General features: G+C 35.1%; 1 protein-coding gene across 4 annotated transcripts in view; it reads right to left on the reverse strand.

The window, feature by feature from the left end:
- The window catches only part of DOCK4 (dedicator of cytokinesis 4), a 222,676-nt gene that overhangs the window by 17,316 nt on the left and 186,605 nt on the right, over window positions 1–18,755 (reverse strand). For 2 of the 4 annotated variants that reach the window (XM_077178943.1, XM_077178941.1), the window contains exons 33-43: window positions 17,676–17,702; window positions 17,416–17,511; window positions 16,142–16,202; window positions 14,347–14,440; window positions 10,522–10,670; window positions 9,408–9,494; window positions 7,215–7,319; window positions 5,258–5,399; window positions 4,483–4,649; window positions 3,140–3,226; window positions 1,518–1,694 (exon numbers count right to left, since the gene is read on the reverse strand). In XM_077178943.1, the coding sequence (XP_077035058.1) occupies window positions 1,518–1,694; window positions 3,140–3,226; window positions 4,483–4,649; window positions 5,258–5,399; window positions 7,215–7,319; window positions 9,408–9,494; window positions 10,522–10,670; window positions 14,347–14,440; window positions 16,142–16,202; window positions 17,416–17,511; window positions 17,676–17,702 (1,192 nt within the window). The remainder of the gene's footprint in view (window positions 1–1,517; window positions 1,695–3,139; window positions 3,227–4,482; window positions 4,650–5,257; window positions 5,400–7,214; window positions 7,320–9,407; window positions 9,495–10,521; window positions 10,671–14,346; window positions 14,441–16,141; window positions 16,203–17,415; window positions 17,512–17,675; window positions 17,703–18,755) is intronic. The other 2 variants (XM_077178944.1, XM_077178942.1) reach the window with 1 other exon arrangement.

The raw sequence follows: 18,755 nt of genomic DNA on the forward strand, positions 1-18,755 counted from the left end.
ACTTTGAGCTTTGTACAGAGCAGAAGGGAAAAGCAGGTGAAATGGAAAAGCATTTACAGAAAACAATAGGATAGCAAGAAAGGTAGAAGATAAGAACTGGCAAAACAACAGGTAGACATATAAAGACTGAAAAATGGACATGCAACGAGAAGAATTAGAGAGAAATGGAAGAAAAAAAAAGCCTTGCAATTATTGCTAACAGTTTTGATGTTTACAAAACCAATTGCTGAAAAGTCCTATTTTAATACAGTGAGAGACAGAGGGCAGAAGGGAATCGAAACACGAACACTGTCTAAGAGACCAAGAATTACAGCCAAGGACAATAATGAGGAGCAAGCTAGAACCTTCAATATGCTTGCGAAGAATGGAAGCTGTGCAGAGACACTGAGCTAGCTCTGACATTGCTAATTCAAACCAGACATAGTTCTGACGTGACTGTATTTCTCCAGGGACTCCCTTCATCTTGCTTCACTATGCTAAACAGTTTTGTTGTTTAAAGGCAGTTGGGAAACATAAAAAATGTTACTGCTTTGCTTCAGTCTCACAATTTTCATAACACTGCAGTTTTGATGACAGATTCTAATACTATACTACACTCAATTTCTTGTAGTTTAATTAAGATGCAGTTTTTCCAAATTTAACACTGTTGAGTGAACACCGAATCTCTCAGCTTTTGAGACAAGTGGACAGAATGTTATTCAAATTGACATTTTCAAAGGAAAAACCAGCAGACTCAAGTATCTCATAAGACTACTAGGAGAAAGAGAAAAATCAAGTTGGGCTGCAAGAAACCCCCAACTCTTTCTTTTTACTGAAGTTTCATAATTCCACAGAATTTTGTATAAATACAGCATCCCAAACATTTAAGGTTTTCCTTATGTGATTCAGAAATTATAATAATAAGCAACAACTGTTAAAACAAATCCAGTGTTAGACATTTCTAAATTGTATTTATTTTTTTAAATGCCTTTCCCCACTCCCCCCAAAATTGCTTTTCTTAAAACTTGGAGAAGAGATACAAGAAGGATCAAGAAAATGATGATTCTTTAAGATAATGAACTTCTTGTTGAGAATTTATGTGTGTGTGTGTGTATATATATATAAAATAAAAAATATATACATATATATATATATACATGCATATAAAAACTAGAAGGTCAGCACAAAAAAGCAAATTTGTTAGTTGGCCAGAAGTAACTCCTAAGCCAGAACAGGCAGTGTATTATAATAATTTACTTACAATTAACTGGTTAATTGAAAAGTTCCAAAAAAGTCACTGAAGAATGCAGGGTAATTGTGAATTGAGTCATCACTGGAGTAAGTTTATGGTACTATCTACTGCAAAATGGTTATTTCAATAAACCACGTCACTAACATTACCTAACCCAAAAGTGCAATATAGGTATAATTACAACTATTATTCATACAGCACTTTCTGTCCTTAATTCATACAGAGGAGCTGCATCTGTACAGGGAAAGAAATAGGATTTTTAATAAACAGAAAGTAAATTGCTTACCTCTTGGTATCTAGCAACTCCACCATTAACTGCTGCATCAATGACCCCATTTAGACACATTGTGAGAGGGTTAATGTTCTGCATCTGTCGAGTTTGACACTGACTAATCAGTGTTCTTAACTGCTGGTTTTTATTTTCTAAAACTTCAATAGCATTCTCAAGGGGGCTCATTTCCACCTGAAACATGAGTGAGAAGCATTGCAAACAACTTAATCTTCAGTTGAAAGATGAAATATATTGCAGGTAATTTTTGATTTCTTAATATAAAACAATATTATTCTATGTCCTAGAGTAGTTTGAGAGACAAAATACTTCTCAGCTGGCGGAGAGATTTGATTTTATCATGCAATCAATGATCGAAATAATCAACTGGCACTCTTTTTATTATCTGACCTTGAGAGATGACCCAGCCCTTGTTGCAAAAGATTAACATACTTTCAGCCAGTGGTGGAACTCTTAGAATTCACGATTAAACCGTCCTTGGTAATTACCTAAAAGAAGCTTGGGGTCAGGGAGCTTAATCACTTTAAAGGTATAGAGCAGAGTATTGGTTAGTTAGTTTCCCCATCCAAAGTGAAGTTACCAATGAGACTTTCTGGATCAGGAATTTGAATGCAAGCTTTGAGCTAAAATAATGATCAAGTTACAGTCAAAGGCAGCCTTGAAAAGGATGTGCCTCTCAACTCCCAAGGGTGGGGAAGTTCTTTCAACAGGTAGTGTGAACTGCCAGAAAAACCAAATGCTGAGCATTGGGAGGAATACAGGCTTGCAGCTGCCTATAATTTACCAAAATATACAAGCATAAATCTGAGTAATGACCTCATACACTCCCAGGATAAGTTCTTACAGTTTACTTTTGTAAATGGTGACTGTAAGGGTAAAATGCTAGTAAACTGAAGGTCTTCGTATCAGTGGTCATACTAACCTAGTAAAGACTCAGCAGGAGTCAACTAAGAAAATTTCTTATGTCACATACATTTTGATATTACTAAACTCCACCTTTGGCTTTCAATAGGAGAATATCAAGATGGTGACATTTCCCTGCTTTATAAAAGAAAAACACAGCAGAGTTTCAGAGAAAATCGATTGTACTATGGTATCCTTATATTTAATGGGATTATTTTAAGACTAGCTTTGACAAGAAGGAAGAAAGTTAAAGGTGCTATGTATACTCCAGGGCTCAGCAATTGACCAGTTATTTAGAGATCTTTATAGGAGGAGCCCTCCTCCAAATATATCTAGAATCTATTTAAGGATTTTTTAAGTAATAGAACAAGAAAGGAGAGGAAATTCCAGTGTGTCAATAACAGACTGGTACATTTGCTGAGTTTTAAGTAATTTACTGACATTAAATGTTGCCTTTGGGTGTCCATAATTGTTCTCAACTTCTTTTCCCTCAACTGTTTAAATGAATCCTAAGGGTAGTTCTTAGAAATACTTTTCAAGACAAGAGAAATCAGACAACTCAATATACTTTGTAAATAATTTTGTTGTAGCCACCTTGAGAACTTGGTCAAAGAAATTACATATGTGTAATAAATGCTAAAGCAGTTGATTGAATAACATATGATTAAGGAAGTAAACCAATCCACAATATGTATTGACATGAGTCTCATACTCACCACTTCACGTTTTTCTACTTCAAACCAACGAGATATTCCAGGTAAACTCTGCACCAAGATCAGTGTGGTTCTCTCTACCCATAGACTCTGAAAAGCAAAAGCAATTTATTTCCTTATTTGACTTTGTATCTTCCTTAACTATTACCAGTTTCCTTCATGAACACCTTCACTAAAGTAACAGCATACATTGAAAAAAATACTAACGTCCAAATTCTACTGAAATGTAGAATAAGTCAATGACACTCGCTTTTTTCTTACTTTCTAGGTCCTACTACTAAGCAGTAATTTCTGCTGATTCTTCAGTCTTAAACTTTATTATATGTTGTCCCCAAATCTCCAAAAGTCACGCACAACTGCATTGGTATTTTAATATTTATTTTCTGATCTAACATCTGAGAAGAATAAGAGTTCTGAAGCAGAACAACTTACAGATCAGAGAGCATGATTAGGTTTCCTTTGAGAAGCCCTATTCAAGATTCCAGAATACATAGGATACTCAAATATCATACTGGTAAACATTTTGTGGCAGAGGTTTGAAAAATGATAAATCAACACACAGGATAGTGCTTACAAAAAATATATGTAAGCTGTATAGTTAAAACAAAGCTCAAATATACATCAGAAGACAACAGTGACTCAATTTAGCTAATTTATTATCCCTACAGTTTTTTCTTCTAAATTTATAACAAAATTATTATGGGATAACTCTTTTTGTCTGACTAAATACCAGAATATATTCAGCATCAGGATGTGCTTCTAGTGGGTAAGAATTAAAATTGCACCAAAAGATGAATTTTCACTGTGACATTTTTAGTAGAAGGAACAGAAGGGATTTACCTATTAGGGAAGGTACTGTTGCTTTTCCCTGAGACAATCTCTAAGTTCAGAGGTAGTTTTTAGTCTTGATATCACAGGAACAGGTCATTATGCTGCAGTTCAGTCACAACTGTCTCTCTCTTGCTCTAGAGAGAGATTGCCTAAAGCTATCCTATCCATACCCCAGACTACATCCTTAATATTTTCCCATCTGCCTGAGAAACTTTTCTGAGACTGCTCTGTCCAGTTCTGCCTTCTATATATCATGATGCAAAAAAAAAAAAAAAAAGAGAATTTTTTTCAATTTTAGTCACATATACAGCAAAACCTCTGCATCTCCCATATATTTTTGATACTATTTTATTAAAAATAAGAAGTGAAATAGTCAAACCTAAGGTACCATCTCTCTAGAGAATTTGATGTACCACACTCAGCTGATGCAGATGATATTTCAATAAGGCAGCTTTTGTTGATGTTACAAACAAATCCATAGGTCCACTAGATCAGGAAAGGGCATGATACTTTACCTTGAATTCGTTTTCCTTGTCCTTGGTCCCTTTGTGAAATGGTCTGTCATATCGGAATCGCCAGATGTGATTTACTTTGTAAAAGCTCTTGATATTATCAGGAATGCCATCTCTCTGCAAAACTTCCTGGTTTTCTGGAATTGGTGTCACTGCATAAATCTGCAAATCTATATGTAAAGAGTTAAGGCTATCCCACTTTATTCAAATTAGCAAAGCATATTGACTCCTGAAGCATTACATAAGAAAAATTCTTTAAAAAGTGTGCCTCATAAAATGTTATTATACTATTAATGGTTTGGGAAAGGAACTAGAGAGATTTTTTGATTGTTTGAGATTTCTTTGTACTGTTTTGTTGAAAATTTCATCTTTAGTTTTGAAATAGAGCTACTTACATGGAATAGAACATAAAGGGATTTGTTAAATATATTCTTACATAATATGTCATTCCGTGCTAACATAATGTTGTATTGTAAGAAGGTAAATTACTGTACCTTGAACTGCTACACCATTATTACAGTGGTGATAGTTCTATAGGTATTTTTAGCTAAAGAAATAATGTCAATAACACGTTAAAGAATTCTTAAATAGAACCAAAATTACACAAGGAACTTCTAAACATAATAGAGTGAACTGGGACAAAATGCAGGGAAATTCTCACCTACCATTTATTTCAGTGGAGGCACCATATGATCGAAATTGGCTATAGGTGTACCTACATTTTTTACAAGCATAGAAAATGTAAGTGCAGAGTATGGCTTTGTGATTATGTGGATACACTGTGCTTCTGCCTGAAAGATGGTCTCATCTGGCTGATTAGCATGTTGCATAGCAATGGCATGTGGGAACTCATTCAACATTCGCTGCTGGAAGGCCTCCAGCCTTTCATAGTCATGTCCTCGGCAAACAAATTCCTTATTCTGAGTGGAATAAGAAAACAAAAAGCAAGAGCAAGTTGCATGAAAATAAGTGGGATCCAAACACACACACTTAAATATCGATTTTCCAGGCAACTTTTGCATCATTTAAAGAAAGGAAAAAAGAAAAGAAACAAAAGGCAAGAATAAAAATAAGGAATATAGAAAGAACAGGTTACTTAGAAGAAGGACATTTTATCACATAAGTTATGTTTTATTCAAAAGTCTGGAAAAATGTAATAATTACACTTCAAAATTTAATAAAAATCTAAAGGGAGAAATTTTTCTTAGTGGATCAAAGAATGCTATTAACGTGATATATCAGACGGTATAAAATATGTAACAGAAATATAACCCAACAAACAGTTAAGACAATGAAATGGGTTCGAAGTCAATTCCATGAGGAACTAAGAAACTTTGTTCTGATGTTATATAATTCTGAAGAAAAACACTGCATAAGAAAATTATAAAGGCATTAAATTTGCCTTACCCTGTAAATGTTGATTAATTATCAGCTTGGAAAATTAAAATGATCCAGTTTTTACAACACAAAGTAAAAGAATGCTCCTGGCATTGAATTCTGAGAATTGAGACTTTCGTGGGAATTGCTACCAAAAAAACCCTGTAACCATATTATTGTTCAACTACAAATTAAAATGCAAAAGCTTTATTATGAAGTTTAGTCTTTATTTCTTCTACAGCAAACACAACCAGATTTACAAACTGTTTTGCCATAAAAAAATTTAAATCAAATGTATTATGTCTGTCCTTGTTGGTGTTGCAAGCATAAATACATGCTGTGTATGTTTAACTTGAAAAATTCGTAAGAGGATGCACAAGCAGTGAAAGACCTAGGTTTGAAAGTACTGCACTGTTGTGCAACTCTTTCCATTACTTTCCATCAGTTAAAGTCTTTCAGATTAATATTTTCAAATTGGTTTATATAGAAGTTATATTCAGATGAATATTAGGTAATCTCAAGAAGTATCTTTCCATCAGACTCTTTCTGAGCATTACTTTTAAAAGGCTGAGTTTCATGCTATATTTGCCAGTTAGAAATAGTCATTTTCCCCACACTAAGGCAAAGACTAATCAGGCTTTTTAGGCCTCCTCCACATAGGAGGCTCCTTCATCACTTATTTTAATTACCACAGGAAGAGGAACTTGGATTATGATTGCAGCTGCTCCATGAATAAAACGAATTCTGTTCTCTTCCCAAGGTGACAGTCAATGCAGCTAAACCACTGCAGACTGTGGAAGAGGGGGACAGTGTAAACACCACTAACATTTTCAAGGGCACTTCAGTAACTTCAGAATTCCAGATTAATGATCAAGATTATTAACCTTTTTATTTGTCAGTTTTAGTACATTAATAATCAATGAAATTCAGCATATGGAATTTCTAAGTCATTTTTAAAAAAAGGACCTTGGTAATTGCTTAAATTGCTAACTAATTGCTTAAATGCTAAATTGCTGATTATCCCACCACCAATGGATACTACTTCTGACAGACTGCCTGACTACCCACCAGCAGGAACAGAACAGGAGAAAGGGAACAAACTACCATGAACCATTGGTCTGTAGAACAGTGTAGGTGCTTGGTTTCCAATGAAACCATGAATATTGTGTTTCTGTGTGACTCTAGAAGTCTAGAATTTGTCTTTTCATTAGTCAGGAACCTTTCTTAACCATGAAACTTGAAGGTAAAGAATTTCTCACAGGATAAGTACTTGCACATGGTATGAACAAATTTTAACACAGTGAAAGTGATTATGAATGACAGCATTACTCCATTCTGTTTATTTTTATTTCACTTACCCTCAAGAAGAATGGGAACTTTTTCCCATAGAAACCAACTCTGAAAAATTCTGGCTCCAAGCGCTGTTGATCCATAATTTTGTCATACAGAGATGCTTCCATCATCTGTGTGAGATTGAGAAGAAATGCAATTAGTCTTTTTTGAAAGTGTATTTTTACCATAAACTATCACAGAAGGGAATGTCTTTCAGCCCTGGAGTAACGGAATTGCAACATATCTCTGAGCAACAACTAGGACATCCAGAAGTTTCTGAATGCATCAGATTAAGTAATTATACCTCTTAGGGATCTGAAGGTTTCCAAGAATTAAAAAATAAATCCTTTAAAATATGAAGTACTAATATTAAAGGGGTATAATAGAAAGACAGTTTGAAACATATGACCCAGTAATCTGCTAATCACCCAAACACATGGCAGTAATATGGTCAGCTAAATCAGCAAAGTCTAATTTACATATTCAAGGCAATTGTGTGAAAATCACACCAGATTCCAATGATTTAAGCATCAAATATGAGCTCCTTTAAAATGTCCCAATAGCAATTAGCATAATGTTTGATCAATACATCTGGTTTTTATTTCACTCATAACACTGACACAAGGGGAACTTAATACCCAAGTTCCCTTTTTCTGATGATATTTTCAGCAAAGTTTTCAATACTGTGGAAAAAGCCAAACACAGTCTTAACCCTATTTCAGGTATCACAGACTATTTAGTATGCATATGATATCAATAGCTGCCTAATTATACTGCTATGAGAAATCCCCACACCTCCGTTTTTGGATTAACATTGGTGCCACAGATACAGCAAAAGAATATTTCAAACACAAAACACATTCAGTACAATTAATTAAACATGCATAAACGATCATTTTATTCACATGATGATAGTCATTTGCTTTTCCTTATAGGATTCTGCCATTGACATATCAAAATATATATGGAATAAGCAGATAACGGAGAGTCCTGCCACGTTGCATAATTTTGCATAATGTTGTTAAGCAGCTCTGAATTAAAGGGACTTCACTCAGTCCTAGCAGCAAGCATCCTATATATACAGGGAATTTAAAAGGCAAGTTGTAATACAAAATTGAATCCATCAGAAGGAGGTAAGAAAAGAAGACTCAATAATTTTTAAAAAAACACTATCTGAATGAAAGAGAAACAATGTTTAGAGTTCTAAAATGAAAGAAACAACAAGAAGACTGTACCAAGAAACATTAATTTTTACTATGTATTATTAAACAGATCATATTTTTAAGCAGTAAATTAAAAAAAAATGTGTGCATTGCCTGTGGCTTTGATAGTGGGGAGCTGGGAAAATGTTAAAATAGACTCTGAAATGTAAGGCTTTGTGTTGCACCTGCGTAAGCAGTGTGATAAATGATATAATTGTTAGATGTGATGATTGTTTAGTAACCAAAAATAATTATTGTACAATCATAAGAAGAATCATGAGAAACTATGTGAGAAATTTGAGGGGGAACCATGAGAAGCCATGCTTGACTGAAATCTATGTATACAATAGAACAATATAAGTTTAATAATTAACATGAAAGTTATATAACGATAGAATATAAAAACATGTTCATCTCGGATGTATGGCTGGAGTCAGATTTGAGTTGAACACTCCTGACACCCAGAGCTCTTAATAAAAGCACTGACATATGATCATTTTCATGGTTATATGTTTCCAAACGCTAACAGCTTTGCTTGCAATTACAACTGCAAAGACATGCTGCTGCTCTGAGTGAAGGAGTGCACATAGCACATTTCCTGGATAAACTGTAGGAAACTAATGAAAGTAAGTTTGCATTGTTATTTTTCTGCATAAGCATGCACACAAAAAGGATGCTGTACAGGTACAAATATTGTAAGAACATTAATTTTATAATAAAATAAAGCAAGCTGGTCTAGTGTAAGGTGTCGAGCAGGGGGGCTGGAACTAGATCATCTTTAAGGCTTCCAACCCAAACTGCTCTATGAAGATAGGATTTTCTTGTTTTTCTTCAAAAAGCTCACACTCCTTTTTTATAATCCTTATTGTAGAAAAGATGCCTCAGGGTAAAAAATAAGAGTGCAAACCAAACCTAAGGACCATTCTGTGGTAAATTTAATTTCCTCAGTAATATTTTATAACCTAAATTAAAAAGCATTTGGATTCCTGATTGATGAAAAGTGTTCAAGTACATTACCCTCATCTTGCTGAGGTTTCTGTAGTCATAGTAGCTCTCATATTGTTCTGCAATTTTCCTGCATAAGATAATGCCATTTTCCCAACACTGCAAGCAAATAAAAGGTGCTCAGTAATTCAAAGCAACTGTTTGACAATTTGTGATTTATTAGTGGTCTGTTCTATCTATACTAAGCCTTGTTGCTACTGAAAATATTTGAATGCACTGTCTCCTAAACATGCTAATAGCTTCTGAGTAATACTGATGAATTCTTTGAAGAATTAAAAATATATTTAGAGACTTATTTAATTAATTATTCTTTTTACACTATGCACAAAATGTAAGCCATTGCAAGAGTGATGGATGACTCTTTTGACGCTACATAAGATGGATTCAACACAGTATGATTTTTACATTTTAAAATTGTACTTTCAATACATCTACCCTAATTTTTTTAGGTTGTACAGTACGTCATTGCACCATGTAAGTTAAACTATATAATATAATTACAGAATTGTTTGAAAAACATGATGATCAACATCCATTTGATTACATGTTTTAGGCTTACATGAATTTTACACTAGCTACACAAAATTGTAATGCATTCCATGTTTGTCAGTAAGATGAATCAGAGCACTATGTGTATATAAAATTTTAGACTGCAGGATAATTACATTTGCTTAATTCAGAATAGGCATTTGTAGTAATGACAATGAAGTGTGATCCCCGAAACAAATTAATTTTTAGTTTTTAAGAGATACAACATGATATTGTAAGGTGTAAACATAGTCCTTACAATCCTCACTTGGTCACTAAGTGAATTTCATTAGCTTTATAAGGCTCACTTTCACCACCTTTAAAATGGGGAAAAATGATACCACCTTTTATAAAGTGATTTGACAGTTACAAAGCCAACTGTTATGCACATGAAAATTATGCTTATATGTAAGTGGGGGATTTCTAGAATACCACCACAGGATTAGAAGAAACGTACTGCATTGCTAAGTAACTGCTTAATCAAGCAAGGACAAACACTTTGCCTCAATACCAGAAAAGAGTGCAACCCTGGAACTAACATCCTAAAATGAATAAACTACCCTTCCCAGATTCACTCAGTAAAACAGGGCTATTTTACCTTTCCCCTATCAAAGTTTTGAATGATGGTCAGATGGAGGCACTCTTTGCGCTGCCATTCTGTTTGCATGGGGTAGTTGAGGAATTCCCTGAGTGGCCGGTCAGACCACTCCAGCAGCTCGTCGTACAGCAGGAGAGTGTAGGCAGCCTCTGCAAGACAAACCACAGCATGGCACTTACCAACACCAAACACATAAAACAGACAAACAAAGTACACAGAGATGCAAATGCTTTTCTTGAGAGGCACCTTTCTAATGGGTAATTGATTTATTTTGAGTATTAAGTGGATGGTAGTGGTGGTTTTGGACAGAACGACTATTACAGCTACAACAAAAATAGCCTAAAATTTTCATACACTATTTAAGGTAGAGTCACTGGGACACTTCTTCTGGAGTCTCAAAACACAAAGGAGACAGAAATTAGGTAACTACTTCCTGCTTAGCTCCAGTCTTCCCTACTGCTAAGGAGAAACCCTCAATGACTCTGCTGTCTGAAAAAAGGAACAAGGACTGGAGGATGAGGAACATCAGTAGTGAAAGAGGAAAGACAACAAGACTGTGGACACAGTCCAAAGGAGAGAGCTGGGAGGAAAACAGGGAGGCAGATGTGTGCTTAATAGAATCCACTCCTTCCATAGAGAAATAAATTCCTGATAGCTGAGCCTTACCAGCTGGCCATAACAAGAAATTTAGAACTGCAATGTTTTTCTCTTTTTAATTTTTAAAATTTTATTTAGTTTTTGGTTTGGCAGGAATTAAACCGGTTGCTGGTCTCTACTCAGAGAGTTGTGTAGCAATCTTTATATTAATCAGTATAAATTATCTGGGAATATAAAAACTATTATTTTTTTTACATTGATTTCAGGAATTCCTCAGAAACAGTACAATAATATAATATAAAATTTATCTTTTTATTGGAAAGTCAGACTTCGGCAAATTACAAAATACCAGAATTACTACAGGCTACAACAATTCAATTTGGCTAACTGAGCATATGAATTATTGATTTCCAAGCTAATATTCACAGTTTATGTTGCCACTCACAGGACCACTTTGCATGAGTGAGTCAGCACAAAGATGGGCCATGTTCTGGAGATGTACTTCACTGGAGAAAGAAGTTCCCTACTGGACTTATTTTATTGCAGATTTTATAGGTTGTACATAAGGCAAAAAAATAACAATAAAGTACTAAAGTACTTTTTGTGCTAAGCTAAGTTTGCCCCAGACAACCATATCCTACTTCTGCCTCTGCCATATGAGCTCCCATAAGACAGGCAATTTAAGCCAAATTTTACAGTATTTTTTCTAGCAGTAGTGTGCCTCTACACGTCCAACTGAGAACCTGTGGATGAAAAAACATCACTGCAGCAGGTAATTGTGTGAGAGAGTGCCTGGAACCCCAGTGTTGCAAAATGCTTAGTGTGGTGCAAACTGGTGCTGTGCTGTGATACACCCATGCAAGGAAAACCAGCTCGAGTTCCACAGACAACCTTAATTCTGGCATCACACTCAGCAGCTCTCAGGCTGCTTGACTGGTAACCACCTTTGTCATAGCTTCAAGCTACATTTTTGTACTCAAGACATGAAGCACATCTATATGACAATTTTAAAAATCCATGAAGGTGATAATAAATTATTCAAAATCATAAGGAAGCAAAAGATAGCAGAACATAAGTAGTTGCTCAGGATAGCTCACTGTGACCTTTCTGTTCTAAACTTGGCATCTAAGTCCTTAACAAAATTTTGTCTGCCCTAACAATGTAGTTTTCTTAAATTCCAATAAATTTATACAGAAGGTTTCTAAAATAAGAATGACCATACTGGATTACAAGTCTGAAGGTTTCCTCCACCCAGTATATCTGGCAGTGGCCAACACAACAAATAAAATACTGGTACCTCAGGGAGAGGTCTGTAACTACTGACTTGCATCAAAGCACTCAGGGGAGATAAATAGGGTTGACTCATGATGTGGAAAATTCAATTTATATAGGAAATATTCAAAAGACTAGATATTTCTAAGGTGGATAGGTGAAAAGTCTCACTACGGTTCTCAGGAGGGGACACAAGGAATCAGTGCATTTATGTGATTCAGCCTCAAAAGAGGTATATTTATAGTTGTAACTGAGTGCTGTGTAAAGAAAGATTTAAAATAATGTTTTGTATAAAAATTACTTTCATTTTAACAGAGCATTTTAGAAAAAGTCCAGCAAATATACTATGGAAATGAGAGAAAAACCATTTCATCCCTAGGATGAAACGATGCCATTAGCAAACTAATGCTGCAACATGTAGGAATGCTGCTGAAGTATCAAGCTTATTTTCCTAATCCCAAATTCTCTAGACCAGGGAAAAGTTTTTACAAAAGTCTGTATTGTCTCTCATAAGGCAAGGCAATGGACTACACAAGTCTGTTTTCTAATTATGGGTGTGAGACAAGTCTTATTAAGGCTCTTACAGCAAAAAATTTATAAATAATAATAAAATTTTAAAAAAGGAAGCAGTAAAATCTTCTACAGCAAAGTACACAAAACTCACACAGATTAATAACAAACACATGGGAAATAGAACAAAGTCCTGGAAATAAATTTTGAGCAAAATACTGTTTAAAATCAGAATGGATGGCAAAACAATTGCCATCCAATTGCCTAAAAAAATAGATTCATATCACAGTTGAAGGTAAACTGGACACATATAGTACCCAGTGCAAAAGGAAACTCAGTACTGCTCAAAGAGTTACTAAGATCTACTATGCAAAATAATAGCTTTATACAAAAGCCAGCTGTGGCAAAGAGACTTCTTAATAATCAAAATTCTCTTGTGACTCACTATTGCCAGGTCACATGAGGAAACTAAAATCTCTCCTTAACATATCCTGCTATCTAGTCCACATTTAAATCCAGGAACTGCAAAGGGAGTGTAAATTCCAAGTGAACAATCTTTCTTATGGACAGTAGAAAAGCATAAGGAAAGTTGCTGTGATACCAGGTACCTGTAAGCTGTTTACTGGAGACTCCCAGCCAACTAATCTGCTTCTAAGAAAAATCAAAATCTAGAAATTTTGAACATATGCAAGTGCAAAGACTGGGGAAAAGCTGGAGGTAATTCAAGGTCAGTAAAATATTCTGGCAAAGATAGTGTGATTTAAAAGGATACTGATTTTATCTTCTTCAGCACTCACTGATAGCATATAGTTTCCCAAATGAAATGTGTGTTTAGCTGTATAAACAACAGCCATGCACAATATCTTCTGATTTCTTCATGTAAAAAATAACCATCCTTGGCACAAAATTAGAGAAATCTTGGACAATAGTACTGCAAGTGTGGTGTATGAAGATTTAGAAAGACATCATGAAATTCCCATACTTGTCATAGGTTTTAGGATATCTACCTATTATGAGTAAGCTAGATGAGTCTTCCTTTCTTTTATTTCTTTTTTTAAACCTGAGGCTCTGAAACACAGCTTTGTTGAAACACTTCACCAAACAGATAGCCAGGAGCATGACAAAAAAATGTATATGCTCAGATACCACTGAATGAACTCATAAAAACTTCTTCCAAACTTTACTCATTTTGGGTGAAAAATGACCGTATCACACATTTATTGCTAGTGGGTATCAACAGAAGTAATTTACATTCACCATGGCTCAGCAAATAATAGTGCCGCGGGGCTGAAAAAAAGCAGTATTTTGAGACATCAATTAGGCAAGGAAACTCAGCAGTTGCCCAGGTTGCTATGTTCTGCACTGAGGACACAGCTTACAGGGTTGCAAAAGACTGCAAAGCACAGACCAGTCCTAAATATCATTTTCTAGTTTGTATTCAGTTACCTGTAAAGTTTTGTGCTTTCAGATGTAGGTCATAGAGCTTATGAATATAGCGAATATACATCTCTTCCTTGTTCAGTTCAGTCTTGTAAAAATTCTGAAATAAAATTGAATTTTGTAATAAAATGCAGTAGTTAATAAATTTATGATAATGGTTGCAAATAAAAGACTTCAAACATAATCTCCTAGAAATACATGCATAGATTACATTTCTGAACATAAAACTACTATTTGTTGTTACATGGATAAAATATGGACTACAATATCATTAATCTTAGTTCAAAACTTTCTTTATCTATTTACAAGCCCTAAAGCAAAGTATGAAAAAGTTACAGGAAGAGGAGTGCAAGCCTACAGCGCTGTTCACAAGAACTGCTCATTCATTCACAATGGACATGCAGCTTAAGTCCTCCTGCTAGACATACTCCATGGTCAAGATAATCTGCTTTGGTTAATAAAAATTTATAGGCTAGAAAAGTCTAAGCACTGGTTCTCATCAGCAATTAACAATTTCTGTTTTATTATTTAAATCGCTATTTTAAACTATGCAGTTTTTCTTCTAGTGTACAGTATTCATATTCTGTGCCACAGTTTCCTAAATTGAGTTATTATCAAGGAAAAAGGTGGGAGGAACACTATGAAAACATAAAAAATAAAAACTTTATAGAGAAAATATTTTTAAACTGATTTAAGAAAATTTAGCATTCGTTGTCTCTCTGTTGTGCAAGAGTATTAAAAATTTCTTTGAAAATTATTAGGATATGAAATCCACCTTAGCCCATATGAGTCATTGAAAATCCCCTTAAAAAGTAATATGGTGTTTGGGGATTTTAAAATATTTTCATTTTCTTTTTATACAAATCTTGGATACTTTGCTAATAATAGATTAAAACCTCCTTTGGGATGAAAATAATCCAGGTACTTTAAAGAATTCAGATCATGCAAGATATTTTGACAGCAGGCCAGCTGCTTTATGGCTTCATAGTAAATATCATCCTTATTTAGAGCACTATTTTCCTACTGAAGAAATCCTTTGTTCTCTTATGTATAACTGCTACTTAGAAGTGATCCCAAATTGTTTCACTGACGTCAAAAATGCAGAATTACAAGTCAGCTTATTTTGGTTTTTTTCCCTCTGGCTAAAAATACAGCTTTTCAAAAAATTCACCATGAAAATGGAAACTTTCCAAGGTTAACAGAAGTCAACAAACTTGTCAGTGGAAACTGGCCTAGAATCAAAATGCATCTTGTAAACAAAAATGACATCTTTTTCATACTATGGTTTAGCACTGTTGGTTTGTGGTAATAAAGATAGCATGACAACAGGAGGTCTTGAGCAGCATTTCTGTCTCTTCTACTGGGGAGAGAATAGTCAGCTGCAGTATTTACAAGATATCCCATACTATATGCTATGAGAACTAACTTGCATCAGTTATTGGAAGAAAAGAAACAAGAGAAATCATGTAGGTTTTGTTTGGGAGAGGAGGAAAGGCATGTTTGTTTCTACAAACTCAGAGACTAATTAAACTTGGAAAGTACTTTGGTGAAGTTTATCCAGTAGGAAGAGACTTAAAACTTAATAATGCAGTCTTGGAGACCTTTCAGAACCAAGCTATGAAGTGCCAAGGAAGACTATCTCCCTACTGTACCAATCTCAGCCTGGAAAAAATAATCAGTGATCATAAGTGTAGTGTTACCCTGCCAAATTCTACTCCATTTGCAACAAGAAGCAAAGTATGTCCAAATGTGCATTTGGTCAACTGAAATTGAAAAGGGAAAGAGAAAGTATTATACAAACCAAAAGGCTAACAGTGCAGCCAATCTTTTTGCCATCCACTTCTCCCATTTTCATGCAATCCCTAAAGCAGAAAGTAATGAAAGTCAAAAAGAATGCTGTTTATCCTCTTACAGTGAAGCACACCTCAGAAAACAGACATATTTCACTTGGCAAGCTGACTGAAAGGATTGCATTTAGCTGAACAGCTGACCCAAGTAGCTAAGAGATTTCATGCCTCCTGTTATAGTATATTGAATACCTCAATTGTCAAGAAAGTCCATGTTTTCTTTTTGGCTCTGTCATTATTATGTGACCTTTTTTTATCACACAGGGAAAAAAAAGTAGCCAGTATAACCATGCTGAAATAAAAGAATAACAGGCAGACATCCCTACATAATCACTAAAAGAAATTTAACATAACTTTAAAACATTTCTTGCATACATGAGCAAACAATTTTCCCAAATACTCTCATAACTAACAGCACACCACTGTTTTGAAAGACTGGGAGTCCTAGAGGTTGTAATCCAGCTGGTCCCTGAAGAGAAATAGCAGTGCCATACTTCTAGAAATTAAGAGTTCAGTCTCTTTGTTGATGAAATAGCTTTCTTTTCAAGCTTATCAGTGATGACAGCAAGTGCAGTACTAGGTCTCCCATGTGTCCCTATGGAATGAGGGAGAAAACCTTACAATTAAGCTCTGGACAGTGCTACAGTTGGTGGCAATAAGGAGGACTAAGCTGAAACGTGAAGCCTCTACACAGGCTCACAATTGACTGGGAAAATTGCTTTTAGTCTTGCATTCCTGAAAGAGAGTACATGCCTCTCATTTCCCTCTCCTTTGATCACATGGTGCAGTCAGATGTGAGGTGTTCATCCAGAGATCATGTCTTTGTGTACACACTTACTGTGCCAGCTGACACTACAACTAAGCATGATTGACACAGTAATGAGAATTTTACATATTGTGTAAAATAACTGTCAGGTGATTAGTACTGAGCTCTGTGTCTTCAGACAGACTTGAGTCACCAACCTACTGCCAAAAGTTACTACATTCCCTGACAGCAAACTCAAGCCCACCACTGGACTTTTTACACCATGGGGAGCCTCCTTGGTTGTTTTCATCCTGCCAGTTGCATTTTCCTGTTGACTAAGCAGCTGCTGTCAGAGATCCTGAGCACTTACAGCTGCTCTATCCATGCATCCACGTGCAGTCAGCATTGAGCAAGATAACTGTATTTGTTTCCTAATATTTCAAAGATGACAACCCTACCTCCTGAACTGTGATAACCACTCACCTGTAGTCCAGGAGCCTCTCCATGAGGCGAGTCACAGTGGCAATTAATGAAACACCGCTTTCCCTCCATGTTTCCCGCTCAATTTTCTTCAGCAGACTGAAAAAAACAAGCCAGAAAAATGTCACTGTTTATTTTTAACTGTCACTATGACAACCTCTCTGCTTTTACCACTACCTTAATACCTTAGCAACATCTTTGATAGTTAGATTTTTTTTCACAAACACCCTCCCAAGAAGTGCAATTTGCAAACAATGTCTTACCTAGGATATGGACCAAAAAGTGGAATTCTAGTCCAGGAAGCATTGACAAAACAAATGATTTTTATATTAGCTGCATCAGGTTAAAAATATGTCAAATACCTAATTTTCAGAACATATTCATATCCCAAAGACTTAACACAATTCTTCCATAAAATTTTTATATTCACTTCATGCTGATACGTCAGAAAATGAGGAATTTAAAAGTGTTCTTAGAAAAGAATATCCATCAGCTTAATATACCTTCTAAATTTTTAAAAAATATTTTTTCTTTTTCTCTCTTCTCTAATATTTCAGTAAGCATGATATTTAAGAATAGTGGAGGGATTTTAACAAGATGATTCCTCCTCTTCACTTAATATTTCTTTCTGAGAACACACTATACTGCACATGTACAATTCCAGTACCTTAAAGTGTCATAAGATTATTTTGTTAAAAACTGTTGTGCCAATGTAAATGCATACTATGCATTGAAGTGGAAAGATTTCAAAATGTCAGTAAAACAGTACAATATAATTGTCTTTATTATTATTGCTCTTTATATAATTCTGATACAGGCCTCTGTTTTTCATTGCTTAAGTTTATCAAATATTTATCACTTAGGCATGAATTTCCACATTTTCTCTAAAAGAGTGAGCAAGGAAATATTTATCTACAGAGCTGTGTTACATTTATACTTTGGTGCAGGAGCTCAGGTGGATGACATGTCCATGGAGATATTTCAGCAGTCTCCCTGAAAATGTACTCAGTTATGGTTTATTTAGAAGGATCTGAAAATTCTCACATTCGTATCCTTAGAGCTTTTAGAGCACCTCTGAACCTTCTGTCTGTCAGCTCCACTGACCTTCATCTACCCTGAGCATGCTCAGTCCCAAAAGCCTCCTACATCCAAACCTCAAACCTGTAACAGCGCTCAGAACTCCTACATGCCAACTGCACTAGCTATACACTCCAGCTCTGCTCCTTACAGCCTCAGGGATGTCACAGATGCAATTCTCCAAGCAAATTTGACCTAAATGAAGCTGTGCTCTGCTGGAACTGAGGAGCAAATACTGATCTTCATCCTGCACTCTTATATGAATC

Source organism: Agelaius phoeniceus, chromosome 5 (assembly GCF_051311805.1).
Source record: "Agelaius phoeniceus isolate bAgePho1 chromosome 5, bAgePho1.hap1, whole genome shotgun sequence".
Taxonomy (NCBI): Eukaryota; Metazoa; Chordata; class Aves; order Passeriformes; family Icteridae; genus Agelaius; species Agelaius phoeniceus.